Source organism: Cydia fagiglandana, chromosome 12 (assembly GCF_963556715.1).
Source record: "Cydia fagiglandana chromosome 12, ilCydFagi1.1, whole genome shotgun sequence".
Taxonomy (NCBI): domain Eukaryota; kingdom Metazoa; phylum Arthropoda; class Insecta; order Lepidoptera; family Tortricidae; genus Cydia; species Cydia fagiglandana.
In genome coordinates this window covers 11001398-11018004 of record NC_085943.1, presented here as the reverse complement: position 1 = coordinate 11018004, position 16607 = coordinate 11001398, and the positions used below count along the sequence as shown (strand labels likewise).

General features: G+C 40.0%; 2 protein-coding genes across 2 annotated transcripts; one reads left to right on the top strand and one right to left on the bottom strand.

The window, feature by feature from the left end:
• Window positions 1-4985: 4985 nt before the first annotated feature.
• On the top strand, window positions 4986-7249 carry LOC134669344 (chondroitin proteoglycan 2-like). Its single transcript, XM_063526858.1, has 4 exons — window positions 4986-5019; window positions 5520-6536; window positions 6567-6893; window positions 6933-7249. Exons 1-4 carry the CDS (start codon window positions 4986-4988, stop codon window positions 7247-7249), a joined length of 1695 nt encoding a protein of 564 aa, XP_063382928.1.
• Window positions 7250-8904: 1655 nt separating this feature from the next.
• On the bottom strand, window positions 8905-16403 carry LOC134669343 (mucin-2-like). Its single transcript, XM_063526857.1, has 12 exons — window positions 16316-16403; window positions 14675-15089; window positions 14112-14599; window positions 13747-14036; window positions 13133-13417; window positions 12954-13044; window positions 12834-12923; window positions 12577-12803; window positions 11828-12112; window positions 11194-11706; window positions 10621-10905; window positions 8905-9063 (listed from the first exon to the last, which is right to left on the bottom strand). The coding sequence occupies exons 1-12, from the start codon at window positions 16320-16322 to the stop codon at window positions 8944-8946; spliced, it is 3096 nt and encodes a 1031-aa protein (XP_063382927.1). The 5' UTR covers window positions 16323-16403; the 3' UTR covers window positions 8905-8943.
• Window positions 16404-16607: the final 204 nt, after the last annotated feature.

The window sequence follows — 16607 nt, the reverse complement described above, 5'->3', positions numbered from 1 at the left end:
TTTACCTTTAAAATAAAATAATAATTATAAAAATAAAAATATAGATGGTCAAGCAAATCTTGTCAGTAGAAAAAGGCGCGAAATTCAAATTTTCTATGGGACGATATCCTTTCGCGCCTACATTTTTCAAATTTGCCGCCTTTTTCTACTGACAAGATCTGCTTGACCCAGTTTAAAAAGCCTTTTATTTCGTTGCAGATTACAAAAATTTGAAAACAAAAAAAAGTTAAATCTAATAAGTTAGAAATCCATTTTGTTAGTAATACAGTTATTAGTGATTTAAAATTTAATTTTTATTTAAATGTTGGTATTATTTGATAAAATTTGAATCTGCAAGAACCCCTCTGCAGGTGAAGGCCTCCTCCAAAGATAGCCAGTGCTCTCTAAATTGTTTTTACCTTTATACACCGTGAACTGCTATTACATTAGTGTCAGGCGCTCGCTTTATCTTGATCGCTTGCTCGGGTACTCGGGTATCAAACGAGCGGTTACAGAACAACTTTGCCCTCTTGTAATTGTAAATAACTATTAAATATACGCAGACAACCCTGGACAGAATTTCCTTTTGACGCCATAGGGTTTAGTGTTAATTATTACCTATATACTTATACATAGGTATAGGATTCTTCTGCTCTCTTGCTGCTCAACTCTCGTATGGCAGCTGCTCGACGCAACATTGACGCAACTGCGCTTCAACGACGCGACGCCAACGCTCAAAAGACGCTAGTGTGCGGTGTCCCTTTAGCGGTCAAATAGATGGAATACAGGCTAGGCAGAAGGGTAGGCTAAATTTGGTGTGCTGTAGGTTAGTGTATGATAATGTTTCACCTACACGTGGAACTTAGTTACGAGTACGACTCAATATATGTAGGTACATTGAAAAGTAGGTACCTACCTAGGTAATTATATTTGCTTTCGGTAACATGCGACTAGATAACTAAGTATGTATTAATAAATGCGATATTCAGGTTTGATAACTGATAACTTACATCAAAAACAATCTTTTACTCGGAAATGGCAATTTTTAGATGATATCAATAAATTATATCTGTATTATGTATCTTTTATGCTATACCTATATCTTTTGATGCGTATGCAGTAATAGTTAATGGGATATCGTCAGTGACTTATGAACGTCACTCGAAGGTGGCTCAAAGGTGAATGATCATCCCCCTTATTGATAAAGACTTAGCAACCTCTTATGGCTCCTCTTCACGTTGGGCCAACGCCAACGCCAACGAGGGACGCATGTATGCGTTAGAGGGAGCAAGTGATATTGCTATCTCATTCTACCGCATGGCTGCGTCCCTCGTTGGCGTTGGCCCAACGTGAAGAGGAGCCTTTACAAACCTTTGTTAACCCTTTGAACGCCACGCCTATCGTGCGCGGCGCGTCATAGTGAACTATGAAAAGATAGACCAAAAAAAGTCAGCATCTATTTTGATAGCCCACGCAGTGTTATTTTTATTTTAAACGTCAAACTTTTTTATGACATTATAAGTATACCCTATAATGGACGTGGAACCAGTAATGGGACAAAAAAACATAATTCCTCTAAAATAAGTATCTAAAAGTAGTTTATAAACACTGGCTGTATATTATCATAAATAAGAGTCCTAGAGCTGTTTCAGAAGTTTCATTAAATTTGGTTGCTTTTTAAGAAATTGGCGTCGACCCAAAAGTTGTCGTGTCACTGAAAAAAAATACCACTACGAATTCTTAACAACTTCGCTAAGAGAGGTGAGTTAATTTATTAAATTTCAATTAATTAATACTTGATGAAAACTAGAATGTGTTTTGGTAATTGCATTTACCATGAGATAATTAAGGTATACACCACACTATGTTGTGACTCCACAGATGTAAAAAAATAGTGGTATTTGGCCCAATCCCATTATAGGAGCTGTAAAACTGCGTACCTCCTATGATGGGACAATTGACAGAATGATGCTTGCCATGCCATAATTTCATGTTTAAACAATACAGAAGTAAAATGTAGTTACGAAATATGTCAATCAGGAGGTATTCTCGGACTTCGGATAAATTAATATCGTTTTTCCAAACTTTTATTTAACTTGCCCTGTTAGTTAGTGTGGGTCCAATCTTGGTAGCTGAATTTGAGCCACTTTTCGATTTCCGATTCAGTTGAAATTTCGTGTAAGTACGTAATTAAGTATGCAAATCGGATGATAATGCAATATTATGATAACATGGACCTAATCTGATGATGGAGACAGGAGGTGGCCATGGGAACTTTATCGTAATAAACCCTAACTAATTGTGTTTGGGTATATTAGAATTGTCTCGATGGATCTAATACAATCATAATTGGCTGTGGAAAGAAAAATACATTCAGCGATAAAAGCTTATACCAAAAATTGATTTTTTTTGCCGTAACTTATTCCTCATTTCAATATTTTATACTGATAGAGCAATGTCCATTATAGGGGGCCCATTACTGGATCCACGTCCATTACCGGGGGCCCATTACTGGAGCTTTAGTGTCCATGACTGGAGAAAAAAAGCATAGTTTTAATTTGTTAAATATGTGGAAACTAATTGCTGTTTCTTTCATACAACACGCCTAAAACATGAAAGACGGATAGGACTTTCATCTTTTAACACGCTAAGCGGTAGACCATTTACATGTATACGGTAAATATCATAAATACTCCAAATTTCCTCTTAAATATCCCATGACTGGTGCTGTTACTATATGTCGCATAAATAAGTTAAATAACATTTGCACTGCGTGGGCTATCAAAATCGATGCAGAGTTTTCTTGGTCTAACTCTACCCGTACCACATGAGAGTTACTTACTGTAAAGTCCAGTCCAGCTGTTTTTGAGTTTTTGCAATTTAATATAGTCTATTTTGACGGACGGGTACTTAACTACGGACCCCTACAGCTACATTGAGCATGGTTCGACATGCACTTGGCCAGTTTTTTTTGTTATATTTCATCAGCGGGTTGCTAAGCTTGCTTATTCTTAACATTTATTTATGATGATGATGAACAATATGATAATGATGATGAACAATTACGAAAAAAAAGACGTTTTCTTAAACGGTCTATTTTTTATCTATTTGTTAACTTTAACAGCCTGTAGCTCCTAAAGTATTGATTGTAGAGTAAATATATTTAATTTTCTTGAGCTAACTATATAAGTACCTTTATGCGATCCAATATCAGCCCAATATGGATCCGTTGATAAAGTCATGCTCATGTGTCATTTACTCATTAGTCTAGGAAAAAATATCTAAGTGAATCGATTTTTTATCATTTTATGAATCAATTTTCCTTGACAACACCAAACGTAAACAATAAACATTAATTGCTAATACTAATTAGGTAAGGCTTTATATCATGATTAGGTAGATAGACCAACTTCATTAAGTATAACACATTCACTGCCCCCAACGCATATGTGCGTTCACTTTCATAAAAGTGTGTTCCTAGGCCACGCCCCCTGGCAGTGAATGCGTTAACCCATATACATACTACATCCATCCATTCACCCAATCATACTCGTACAGCCATGTAGTCCCAAAAGTAGAAAAAGAAAAGAAAAAGGAAAAAAAAAAGAAAAAGAAAAAGGAAAAGCAAAGGAAAAGTAGAAGGGGTAGTGAACTTACTGAAACTCGAACATATGAACATAATTTTAAACGTAGGTACTTATTATCAAGTCGAACAACCGCAAGAGATTTTTTGGCCTGTTTTTGAGTATATTAGTATCTTTGACTGGAACGGAACCCTTCTAGAGCGAGAATTTTCTTTGTTTATTCGTTTCTTTGTCTTTTCCTATAGGTATGTATTTAATATACATATTTATAAGTTATGGGCTCTTGGCCGACAGCTTGTGGTATTTCCGAAATTGTGTGACAGTGATAAGTTGATACCTAACTGATAATTAAGCTTTCTGCGTGCGTAAATATATGCGATTGACTAAACTTTTATGACGTTATTCATAAACGTCTATCAATAACTCGATCATGCCGTTGATTGTCCCTAAATATCTGTAACAAAGGTTTACTAAATTTTTGCTTTGGATTTCTCGAGTTTTGGATTTTTTTGGGAAATGGAATAGGACAGTTTCGGTGGTCTAGTTTGCTCTATTTTGATTAATTACCAGGTCAATTTCTGTACAATTTTTGCAACAATCCACCAAAAAATCCTCTAAAGCCAGTCTGTTATTAACACATTGGTAACTTTAAAACGGCAGGAATGGAGAAGCCTGAAATGTCGCTGTCTCATTAAAGGGCCAGCTACCCTATCTATTGATATTATGATTAAACGATTCAGCAGGTGACTAATCTTTTATAAATTAGGTACTGGTAATTAGTCATAGAATTAGAAGTACGTTAAAGGCATGAATAATATCAATTTTCCATTGTTTACCTGGATTTAGGATTTAGATATATTTTGTAACAATTCATGAGGAAGCTAATGGCCAGCTATCGATCTAACACCGCTTACCACTTAATCGATCCGATATTGATCATCATCAGTTTCTGGTAATCTTTTGTTGATAATCTTTCCGCAACAAAAGAAGTATAAATTGATGATACGCATCGAAATCGCTGCATAATATCTTTAACATCTGAAAGGACTGAAGTAGCTATATTCATACCGAAAACAATATTATGAAAGGTAAGTTTTTGTGTGCTATTTCTAGTATAGTCACCCGTAGCAATATTGTCAGGACAATTAATGCGCTCAAAAATCATACATCGGTAGAAAGACACCCAATTGGACCAATAATGCCTGCTTCTACATCAAAAGAAATCAAGCTTCCATAAAAATTAACTAAAGTTAGACCAAGAAAAGACTGCAGCGATTTTGATTATCCGCAGTGCAAGTGTTATTTTAAACGTCAAACGTGTATGAAATTATGACGTATAGTTTGCACACATTTTCATGTTCTGTTCTCTGTTCCTGTATGTACCTATAGTATAAACAATAAATATTTTAAAGTTACATTGTCATGGCTCATGGCTTCCTGGTCGACAGCATTTGCTGTATTCAGAATTGCGTGTCGAATTAATTTCTTAAGATTAGATTTTTAACGGGAACATTTGCGATACGGGTCAAAAATAAACTGTTTCATGGTATTTATATATACTAAGTTTTAAGTTTTCTAAGTGGCCAGTCCAGGAATTTTTAGTATGCCCTAAGTACGAAAAAAAATCCTTATTGCTCATACGAAACCATGCTGTTTTAGGTATTAAACTATAGGTAATCTCGCAATAATAATAAGTACTCACGCGAAACTTTTATCTATTTAAATATTTTTTTTTATGTACTTCAAAGTTTATTGATAAGGTAGATACAAATATTAAAATTACAAATATAAATATAAATATTTATACAAACATAAATATTTAAATAAATTAGATTGGCCATTGATACATCTCATTTAAATTTTAGAAGTAATTTTGTTAAAATTTACACATGGTTTTTAAGTATTTTCCTATTGGTTTAGTGCACTCATTTAATTTAACAACCTTATTGATTCCAGGCGCAGTCCTAGCACTCTTTTGTGCTATAGCACTTGTTAGTGCTGAACTTAACGAGAACGGGTGTCCCATAAACCCTTACGTGGACGTCCTCAAACCGCATCCCAACTGCAACAAGTACTACCAATGCGTCCAAGGTGATCTCTATGAGCGGCCTTGTGCCTCAGACCTTTTGTTCAATGAGGAAACACAGGAGTGTGACTGGGCAATCAACGTTGACTGCGGCAACAGGCCAATAGCCCCAGAGGGTAGCGAAGAAGCTGGAAACGACAGCAACGCTAGTGGAGGCAGTAGCGAGTCTGGAAATAATAGCAACAGCGATGGAGAAAACAGTGACGCACAAAGCAGTAACGAGGACAGTGAAACTAGCGAGAACAACTCCAGTAGCAACGAGAGTGGAAATGATAGCGGTAACAATAGCGGTGGTGGAAACGGAAATCCAAGTGAAGCTTCCAATATCTGTGCTGCTGAAGGCTCAGACGGTGTACTAGTAGCCCATGAAAACTGCAATCAGTTCTACAAATGTTCGGAAGGGTCACCTGTTGCGTTGGACTGCCCATTAAACCTTTTGTATAACTATGAAACACAGCAATGCGACTGGCCAGAGAACGTGAACTGCGAAGACAGAAACCAAGGTGATAACGGCGACAATGACAATGACAAGAGTGTCGAAGATAGTAGCAGTGGAGAAGCAGACAAGGAAAACGGTGTCGAAGATAATAGTATCGAAGAAGCAGACAAAGAAGACGGCAATAATGATAATAATGGTAACAACGGTGATGGAAATGGTAACCCCAGCGAAGCTCGCGAAATCTGCGCTGGCGAAGGTTCAGACGGTGTACTAGTAGCCCACGAAAACTGCAATCAATTCTACAAATGTTCAGAAGGATCACCTGTTGCATTAGATTGCCCATTAAACCTTTTGTACAACTATGAAAATGAGCAATGTGACTGGCCAGAGAATGTGAACTGCGAAGGCAGAAACGAAGGTGGTAACGGTGACAATGACAATGACAAGAGTGTCGAAGATAGTAGTAGCGAAGAAGCAGACAAGGAAGATAGTAGTAGCGAAGAAGCAGACAAAGAAAATGGCAATAATGACAATAATGACAACAATAACAACGGTGGTGGAAATGGAAACCCTAGCGAAGCTCGCGAAATCTGCGCAGGTGAAGGTTCAGACGGTGTACTAGTAGCCCACGAAAACTGCAATCAGTTCTACAAATGTTCGGAAGGATCACCTGTTGCGTTGGACTGCCCGTTAAACCTTTTGTACAACTTTGAAAAGGAGCAATGCGACTGGCCCGAGAACGTGATCTGCGAAGGCAGAAATCAAGGTGGTAACGATGATAATAGCAATGATAAGAGTGGAGATAGTGGTAGCGAAGAAGCAGACAAGGAAGACGGTGTCGCAGATAGTAGTAGCGAAGAAGCAGACAACGAAGACGGAAACAATGACAACAATAATAACAACGGTGGTGGAAATGGAAACCCTAGCGATGCCCCTGAAATCTGTGCCAAGGAGGGCTCGGATAGTGTCCTAGTCGCCCATGAGAACTGCAACCAGTACTATGTATGTAGAGACGGCTTGCCTGTGACTCTTGATTGCAATCCAAATTTGGTCTTCAACCCTGATACCGACCAATGTGACTGGCCAGAACTAGTAGACTGCGGTAATCGTCGCACTTTCACATCGCTCAACAAACATCTGCGCTTTGTTAGGATACTGTAAATAAATTCTTGTAACAAGTATGAGCCAAAACTATTTGAAATATGATATTTGTATATTCTAAATTTATCTGTTAAACTGTAAATATATAATTATATGTATACCATAATTTTCAAATTTTCTATGCCTGCTACTTTACCGCATTAGTGCGATAATTAGCACATTAAGTAACTATGTCGAAAATTTAAAGGGCCATATTATGTACTGTAAAACGTTGTACAATACATGTGCGAATTACCTATTTTATCGCACTTGTATCGGTATGCCCTAACTTTTTAATAAATATCGATGATATACCTGCACAGTATACCTAATAAATAATGATATTATAGAAAACTTGCAGTCATTAATTTGTTTAAATATAAACTGTATTTACCCTTATAATTAAATATTATTGAAATAAGAGTTGACTTCATTAAAATGAATATTTAATTTACACTATGTTTCATTTATTTTTCCATTTTAACTTTAACGCCATCTATGAGATGCAGCATGCTTTTTCAGTATTTACCAATACGTTTTACAAATCAGTGTCCTGTTAGTTCATTTCAAGTCGCTACTTCTTGCGTGGCGCTGTTGTATCGTCATTGTATCTAGGGGCGGGACGGGTGGCGTGAGGGGAGCCTCGATTGTAGATTTCATTTGGGTACGGGAACGGCCTTAATTGAATGTTAGTTTCTACAACTATATCCTAATACAGCGATCCAAACACGAGTTAGCCACAGGTGAAATATAATCAATCTCCTAGCGTGGCATGGGCACCTCATATAACAAAATATTTTGAATTTTTTATGAATGAACGTAGAGAGCTCTAACTAAAAAGCTCAAGAAAACGAGAGATGGACGAATTAAATTACGAAATTGCGAGCGACAGTGACGTTAGTAGTCGTATTCGGAGGTCGCAGGGAATCCCTGAAGGAAGTGATCAAAATTTCACGTTGAATGTCAAAACACACACACACTCTATTATATCACTTCCTTGGAAATATCCCGTTAATTTATCAAATCTCTGGGTTGACCAAGTGATAGGTATGACCAAATAGGCCTAGGTAGGTAATCACTAATCAGTATTCGCTTTGTCGTTTCACTAGACCAGTTTGGTGATTGATCAAATCCCCAAAACCACGTCAGTGAGTTGAGAAAATGAGTGCGATTTACAGCTTGTTTTACCATAAATCACTGTGCTATATAAGTATATTATGGAATTGAGTGCGTTAGAGTGATTTTGTCAATTCCCTAATCCGGTTAAGTGAAAAGAACGAAGCAATGTAGGGGCACTTGGTATTCGCTTTAAATAGTTTGAAATTATACGTTCTAACGTCATTAACACCCACGCACTGCTACTTGTGCGCTGCTCTCATACAGGAAAGAACAGGAAAATATTGTGAAAGGCTTCTTAAATAACAATGGATATAGAGCGATAATACGGTTGGATAGATGAGGGAACGAAAAATTAAATTCGCGATTGCATTCACCATTAAAATAATGGTAAATAGAATTGTGAAAACACGAACACAACATCTAGGATGTAAAACAAAACAAAACACTATCCTGACCGTTGTATTTATTTAGCGATTTCGTAATTTTATTTAATTTATGTAAGAAATAATTTCAAATATTTTTTCCAGAATATTTTTCTCCAAGAATATCGGTTCTCGCCGCAAACGCGTTTGTCGCTTTCGAAATTATGCATCAGTTCAGATTCTGGAATTTGTTATGCCCCTGAAAAGTTCCGTGGCAAAAAGTCTAGAGTATTGTCCCATGTCGTGTTTGTTCAGCGCTGTGATGCAACCAGCATCTCTGGGCCAGTCACAAACCTGAAAATAAATTGGCAAGTTGGTTCACAGACGTGAGTTGTATGCGCCCGGGTTTTAGTTATTGATAAATAGATGCATAGGTTTGAAGATATAAGCGAAAACCCGAAAACCTTCTAACCCCCCTCTAACCCCGGCTCAAGCTACGGCCGGGGACTTTTCACAATGTTCACCTCCTGTCCTCCTAATAAGTCCCAATAAAGTTACGAAGTTAGAAATTGTGTTCCAAGCATTTTCAGATACACGCCTGTTGCACCAAAATAGTACATTTCGATGCTAGTGCGGAAAGTATGTCATTACTTCACGAGTACCGAGATATCTTGCCACGAGCCGCAGGCGAGTGGCAAGACTCGGGACGAGTGAAGAATGACATTTCCGCACGTGTATCGAACGACGTTTTTTAATACAGTTGCGAAAAAATAAGAAAAACATTGTTAATCGTACACTAAACAAAAGTGGTAACAGTGACAGCTCGGTTAGACGTCGTCTTTAAGTATATTATATCTATGGGCGTTTGGCAGCTATTCCGTTCCATTCAGTCAACTTATTAAGAACGGAATTTTCAATATTGAATATAAAAAAATAAACGTGTTATAATGATGAAGAGGTAAGTAATTAAATATGAAATATGTAATATTTTTCGTATTCTTACATTAACGGTAGGTTTTTATGCTGATTACGACGTTTAAAGGAAACTAATATTAACACTCATCAATAAGTAGTCGTGAATTGGAACAAGTATAAATTTAAAAAAATTGGAAAAGTAAAAAGCACTAGTTCGAGATAACCAACTTTCCGCACGCTAAACAGCTACGTAAAGTAGCACTTTTTGAGCAACTGTATTAAAAAACATTGTTAATCGTACACTAAACAAAAGTGGTAACAGTGACAGCTCGGTTAGACGTCGTCTTTAAGTATATTATATCTATGGGCGTTTGGCAGCTATTCCGTTCCATTCAGTCAACTTATTAAGAACGGAATTTTCAATATTGAATATAAAAAAATAAACGTGTTATAATGATGAAGAGGTAAGTAATTAAATATGAAATATGTAATATTTTTCGTATTCTTACATTAACGGTAGGTTTTTATGCTGATTACGACGTTTAAAGGAAACTAATATTAACACTCATCAATAAGTAGTCGTGAATTGGAACAAGTATAAATTTAAAAAAATTGGAAAAGTAAAAAGCACTAGTTCGAGATAACCAACTTTCCGCACGCTAAACAGCTACGTAAAGTAGCACTTTTTGAGCAACTGTATTAAAAAAGGTTTTTTGTTATACCTAATCGATTAAGTAGTCAAAACTAGTTAACACTGAAATAAATATTTGAACAATTAGTCAAAATTAGTCAAAACTAGTTTTCACCGAGACACTTTCCTAAAACCAGTTTTGTTTAAAATAATCCCAGTTAAAACTAGTTTTCATCGAGTCTTTACGGAAATATAGTTTTAACAATGAAAACGCGTTCCGAAGCGATACGGAAAACTAGTTGTAAGTAATTAGGGAAAACATTTTTTAAAAGCGTTACCTACACTTAGATTAAAATATAGCTTACTTGAATTCTCCTATTGAAGTGCAGGGTGGGCGGGCAGGCCCTCAGAACCAGTTCTCCCCACACGCAGTAGTAGAACCCGTTGCAGTCTCCCTCCACAGGCAGCAGCCAGTGGATATGGGGGTCCACGGGGCAACCGTTCGCGAGGAACCCAGCTGCGGGTGTTGTGGGTTCGACGGTGGTAGGTGTAGGGGTTGTGGGCGTAGTGGCGTTAGGTTCTGGAGTGGTGGGTTGTGTTGTCGATGGCACAGAAGAATTGCAACCTGCGTCCGCGGGCCAGTCGCAGACCTGGAAATAATTTACTGATAATTTAAGCAGACCAATTCAAATCCATAAACCCATAAATATAATTATTCTCTTTATTCATTGGTCAATTAGTATTATTTTAGCTGTCACCTGCAAGTTCTTTACTAGTCGTTAAAAACTATTAACACAGTTATCACATCGCTTGGACATAAAAAGGTGAAACGAGGGTAAATAGAGCTAACGGTCACTTCAGTTAAAATGTTTAAGTATAGTCTGTCCGTTTTTCTAATTGTAAGATCCAGCTATTTCAGCCAACATAGCAAAGCATACCTGGATATCCTTATTAAAGTGAAGGGTGGGCGGGCAGGCCCTCAGAACCAGTTCTCCCCACACGCAGTAGTAGAACCCGTTGCAGTCTCCCTCCACAGGCAGCAGCCAGTGGATGTGGGGGTCCACGGGGCAACCGTTCTCGAGCCACCCAGGCGCGGGTGCTGTGGGTTCCGTGGTCGTAGATGCAGGAGTTGTAGATTCTATTGTCGTAGGTTCAGGGGTTGTGGGTTCGGAAGTGGTGGGTTCCGTTGTAGTAGGTTCAAGGGTTGTGGGTTCTGTAGTGGCCGGTTCCGTTGTGGTAGGTTCAGGGGTTGTGGGTTCTGAAGTGGCGAGTTCCGTTGTTGTAGGTTCAAGGGTTGTGGGTTCTGAAGTGGTGGGTTTTGTTGTAGTAGGTAAAGGGGTTGTGGATTGAGTGGTTGTGGGATCAGTGGTCGTAGGTTCTGGACTGGTAGGTACCGTTTCAGTTGGAGGTTCAGAAGAGTTGCAGCCAGCATTTGCGGGCCAGTCGCAGACCTAAAAATAATGTACGAATAACGTAATTAAGTACACTTCAAATTAAAATCTAATGTAGTTGTATTGACCTGAGGGTCAATAGAGATGACGGCCATATATCATTCACCATCGCAAAGTTTACCTGGAGATCCTTATTGAAGTGCAGGGTGGGCGGGCAGGCCCTCAGAACGAGTTCTCCCCACACGCAGTAGTAGAACCCGTTGCAGTCTCCCTCCACAGGCAGCAGCCAGTGGATGTGGGGGTTCGTAGGACAACCGTTCTCGAGCCACCCAGACGTGGGTGTCGTGGGTTTCACGGTGGTATCTTTAGGGGTTGTGGGCGTAGTAGCATTTGGTTCTTGAGTGGTAGGTTGTGTTGTTATAGGTACAGAAGAGTTGCAACCCGCGTTTGCGGGCCAGTCGCAGACCTGGAAATAATTTAAGTAGACTAATTCAAATCTCTAAATCCATAAATATAATAATTTTATTTATTTATTGATCAACTCGTATTATAATTTTAGCTTTAGCTGTCGCCTGCAATTTCTTTACTGGTCGTTAAAAACTATTAACAAAATTAACACATCGCTTGGACAAAAAAATTGTTGAAACGAGGGTCATCATCATCATCTCAGCCATAAGACGTCCACTGCTGAACATTGGCCTCCCCCTTGGACCTCCATTCGTACCGGTTGGAAGCGACCCGCATCCAGCGTCTTTCGGCGGCCTTAACAAGGTCGTCCGTCCATCTTGTGGGTGGACGTCCTACGTTGCGCTTGCTAGTCCGTGGTCCGTGGAAACGAGAGTAAATAGAGTCATTTCAGTTAAAGTGTGTAAGTATAGTCTGGCCGTTTTCCTAAGATTCAGCTATTTCAGCCAACATAGCAGAGCATACCTGGATATCCTTATTAAAGTGCAGTGTGGGCGGGCAGGCCCTCAGAACCAGTTCTCCCCACACGCAGTAGTAGAACCCGTTGCAGTCTCCCTCCACAGGCAGCAGCCAGTGGATGTGGGGGTCCACGGGGCAACCGTTCTCGAGCCACCCAGGCGCGGGTGTTGTGGGTTCCGTGGTTGTAGATGCAGGAGTTGTGGATTCAACTGTCGTAGGTTCAGGGGTTGTGGGTTCAAAAGTGGCCGGTTCCGTTGTAGTAGGTTCAGGGGTTGTGGATTCTGAAGTGGCGAGTTCCGTTGTCGTAGGTTCAAGGGTTGTGGGTTCTGAAGTGGCGGGTTCCGTTGTAGTAGGTGCAGGGGTTGTGGATTGAGTGGTTGTAGGATCAGTGGTCGTAGGTTCTGGAGTGGTAGGTACCGTTTCAGTTGGAGGTTCAGAAGAGTTGCAGCCAGCATTTGCGGGCCAGTCGCATACCTAGAAATAATGTACGAATAACGTAAGTAGAGGTCCCTCAGGTGAATAGAGCGGACGGCCATATTTCATCCACCATCGCAAAGCTTACCTGGAGATCCTTATTGAAGTGCAGAGTGGGCGGGCAGGCTCGCAGGACTAGCTCTCCCCACACGCAGTAGTAGAACCCGTTGCAGTCTCCCTCCACAGGCAGCAGCCAGTGGACGTGGGGGTTCGTAGGACAACCGTTCTCAAGAAACCCAGACGTGGGTGTTGTGGGTTTCACGGTGGTATCTTTAGAGGTTGTGGACGTAGTGGCATTAGGTTCTGGAGTAGTGGATTGTGTTGTTGTAGGTATAGAAGAATTGCAACCAGCGTTTGCGGGCCAGTCGCAGACCTAGAAATAATGTACGAATTACTTAAGCACACTTCAAATCTAATTTATCATTGATTCATTCATATATTTAATTAATATCATTATTAAAACAAAAACTAATTACCTGCGAAGTGTGGCAATCTTTAATTATGTTGGTGTCTTCTTTAAGTTACAAAAGGTAACAGTAGTAGCTCTGTGAGCTCATGAGCTGTAGAATTCACGTATCACTGTCCGCCATTTAGAAAAATTGTATTGACAAATAATTCCTTATGATTGATATATAAAAGTTAAATGGCAAAGCGTGGGTCAATAGAGCTGATGGATATTTCAGCCACCATTGTGAAGCATACCTGGAGTTCCTTATTGAAGTGCAGGGTGGACGGGCAGGCTCGCAGGACTAGCTCTCCCCACACGCAGTAGTAGAACCCGTTGCAGTCTCCCTCCACAGGCAGCAGCCAGTGGATGTGGGGGTCCACGGGGCAACCGTTCTCGAGCCACCCAGGCGCGGGTGTTGTGGTAGGTGCAAGGGTTGTGAGCTCAGCGGTTGTGGGTTCAGAAGTGGCGGGTTCCGTTGTAGTAGGTTCAGGGGTTGTGGATTCTGAAGTGGAGGATTCAGTTGTCGTAGGTTCAGGAGTTGTGGGTTCTGAAGTGGCGGGTTCCGTTGTTGTTGGTTCAGAGGTTGTAGGGTCTGAAGTGGCGGATTCAGTTGTCGTAGGTTCAGGGGTTGTGGGTTCTGAAGTGGCGGGTTCCGTTGTAGTAGGTTCAGGGGTTGTGGATTCTGAAGTGGTGGGTTCCGTTGTAGTAGGTTCAGGGGTTGTGGATTCTGAAGTGGTGGATTCAGTTGTCGTAGGTTCAGGAGTTGTGGGTTCTGAAGTAGCGGGTTCCGTTGTAGTAGGTTCAGGGGTTGTGGGTTCTGAAGTGGCGGGTTCCGTTGTAGTAGGTTCAGGGGTTGTGGATTCTGAAGTGGTGGGTTCCGTTGTCGTAGTTCCAGGGGTTGTGGGTTCCGAAGTGGCGAGTTCCGTTGTGGTAGTTTCAGAGGTTGCGGGTTCTGACGTGGCGGGTTCGGTTGTCGTAGGTTCAGTGGTTGTGGGCTCGGTGATCGTGGGTTCTGCAGTGGTAGGTTCAGAGGTTGTAGGTTCTGAAGTGGTTGGTTCTGTTGTCGTAGGTTCAGGGGTTGTTGGCTCGGTGGTTGTAGATTCTGCAGTGGCAGGTTCCGTTGTAGTAGTTTCAGGTGTTGTGGGTTCCGAAGTGGCGGGTTCCGATGTCGTTGGTTCAGAGGTTGTAGGTTCTGAAGTGGCGGATTCCGTTGTAGTAGGTTCAGGGGTTGTGGGTTCTGAAGTAGCGGGCTCCGTATTCGTAGGCTCAGGAGTTGTCGACTCAGCAGTTGTAGGGTCAGTGGTAGTAGATTCTGAAGTGGTAGGATCTATTTCTAGCTCAAGCGTACGCGTAGAATTTTCTCCTGGAATGTTTCTATCACCACAGTCTACATTATACTGCCAGTCACACTGTCCGGTTTCAATGTTGAAGTAAAGGTCGCAGCAGCAGGTCATCTCTACTGGTATGCCTAATGAGCACATATAAAATTTTTGGCAGTCTTCGTGGGCCAGTAGTTTATCATTTGCCCACCAGTCGGACGGACATGACTCGTCGGCCGCTACGGCCACCACAGCCACTAAGAAGGCTGCTATGACGGCTAAAAAGTTGATGAAAGCAACAAGTTAGTTACCCATTCTGTTTTTTCTATATGAAAAACTTTGGAACTTAAATGCTCTTTTTTTGTAGAAATAAAAGAGGTTTTTTTTGGTTTGTAACGTTCTTGGATAAAAAAGAGATAGATACTTAGACAAATTTGGTCAACTGACGCACAGGAAAATAATAATATATTTCTATAATAAATTTAGCTAAATATTCAGTCCACGGCAAAATGAAAATCTGCATTCCATTTCTTCAAACGCCGGCCCGCTTTCCGAAAGCAAAGTAACAGTTGCACGAGTCAATTCACAATGTGCCGTGAGCCGCGAGTAATATTCTATCGATTCATCGATTCGATTCGGTGGATATCTCTGGGATCCTGGGATCCTATCACCAGACAATAGCACTAACTGTGAATTTATTAAAACTCTTCAACCAAGAACAAAATCCAAATCTGCCCGGACGTCTTTAACAAATCGGGAAATTAAGAACTACTGGAAATAACTTCTTGGAAATTTGGAAGGTTTATAGAGGTATAGTATGAATAATCTCTGGTGAATTTTCCGGCTTGGACCCTAATCTGTTAAACAAAAGATATTGTTTCCTTTATGCAGTGGTTACAATGCTTATTGCTAATAGCCCCGACGCAAGTAACGGGAACAAATTATAATTTACCATAATTATATGGTTCAAATTCTTGAATCAGTCCATTCGGAGATAACACGTTTTTGTTATCTCAAAAAACAAGACCACCCTAATTGTTCTCTGAACAAGCTGTCATATGAATTTGAACCTTAATACTATCACGATAGTTGCTTTTTAAACGACATGGTGGCTTTGGCACGAGCTGTAGACCGCTCTTAAAAGAAACAAAGGCTTTTGTTTAACGGATTAGCACCCGAACTCGAAAAAAATCATCTGAGACAATTCATACTATACCTATATTTCATTCCGATTCGAGCGCCATCTAGATACTTAGTCACGCATCGTGATTAGTTCCTTTGTTTTTTTGCTCTTTAATACCGATAAGTACAACATTATACAGTAAAATGTGATGAGAATTAATCTTGAAACGCATTTAACCACTATTTTGGAGTTAACGGCCAATAGTCCTAATACTGACACTGGCGAAATAGTCTCACTGGAGTCTGGACTGAAGCCATTTAATTTTAAAAGAACGAATTGAATCATATCTTAAATAATTAGAATATTTACACTAATATTTACCCTTCATTTTTCGTTCGTTGGTCTGGTTTGTTAATAGAAACAAACTTGATGTGATTTGAGACCGGATGTTTTATATGGCTTTCCACGTAAGTGGGTACTTGACGATTATAAGATTTATATGTAGTTCAGCGATGATATCAACGCTTAACAAGGTAGGTATCTAATTGAAATTACTGTGCGGTTCCGAAATGGAGGAAAATAGCGCGAAATGGAGATGGCACAGTAAAGGATGACTCACGCTAGACCGGGCCGGGGCCGGAGCTTCTGGTCTAGCTTTACAAATTTTCTGCAG

Coding starts and splice junctions, on each gene's coding strand:
- LOC134669344 (XM_063526858.1), top strand. CDS start 4,986: ATGGCTCATGGCTTCCTGGTCGACAGCATTTGCT. Junction 5,020..5,519: donor CCTGGTCGACAGCATTTGCT/GTATTCAGAATT, acceptor TATTGATTCCAG/GCGCAGTCCTAGCACTCTTT. Junction 6,894..6,932: donor CAATGATAAGAGTGGAGATA/GTGGTAGCGAAG, acceptor ACGGTGTCGCAG/ATAGTAGTAGCGAAGAAGCA.
- LOC134669343 (XM_063526857.1), bottom strand. Junction 12,924..12,953: donor AGAACCTACGACCACTGATC/CTACAACCACTC, acceptor CAACCCCTGCAC/CTACTACAACGGAACCCGCC. Junction 11,707..11,827: donor ACTTCAATAAGGATCTCCAG/GTAAACTTTGCG, acceptor CATTATTTTTAG/GTCTGCGACTGGCCCGCAAA.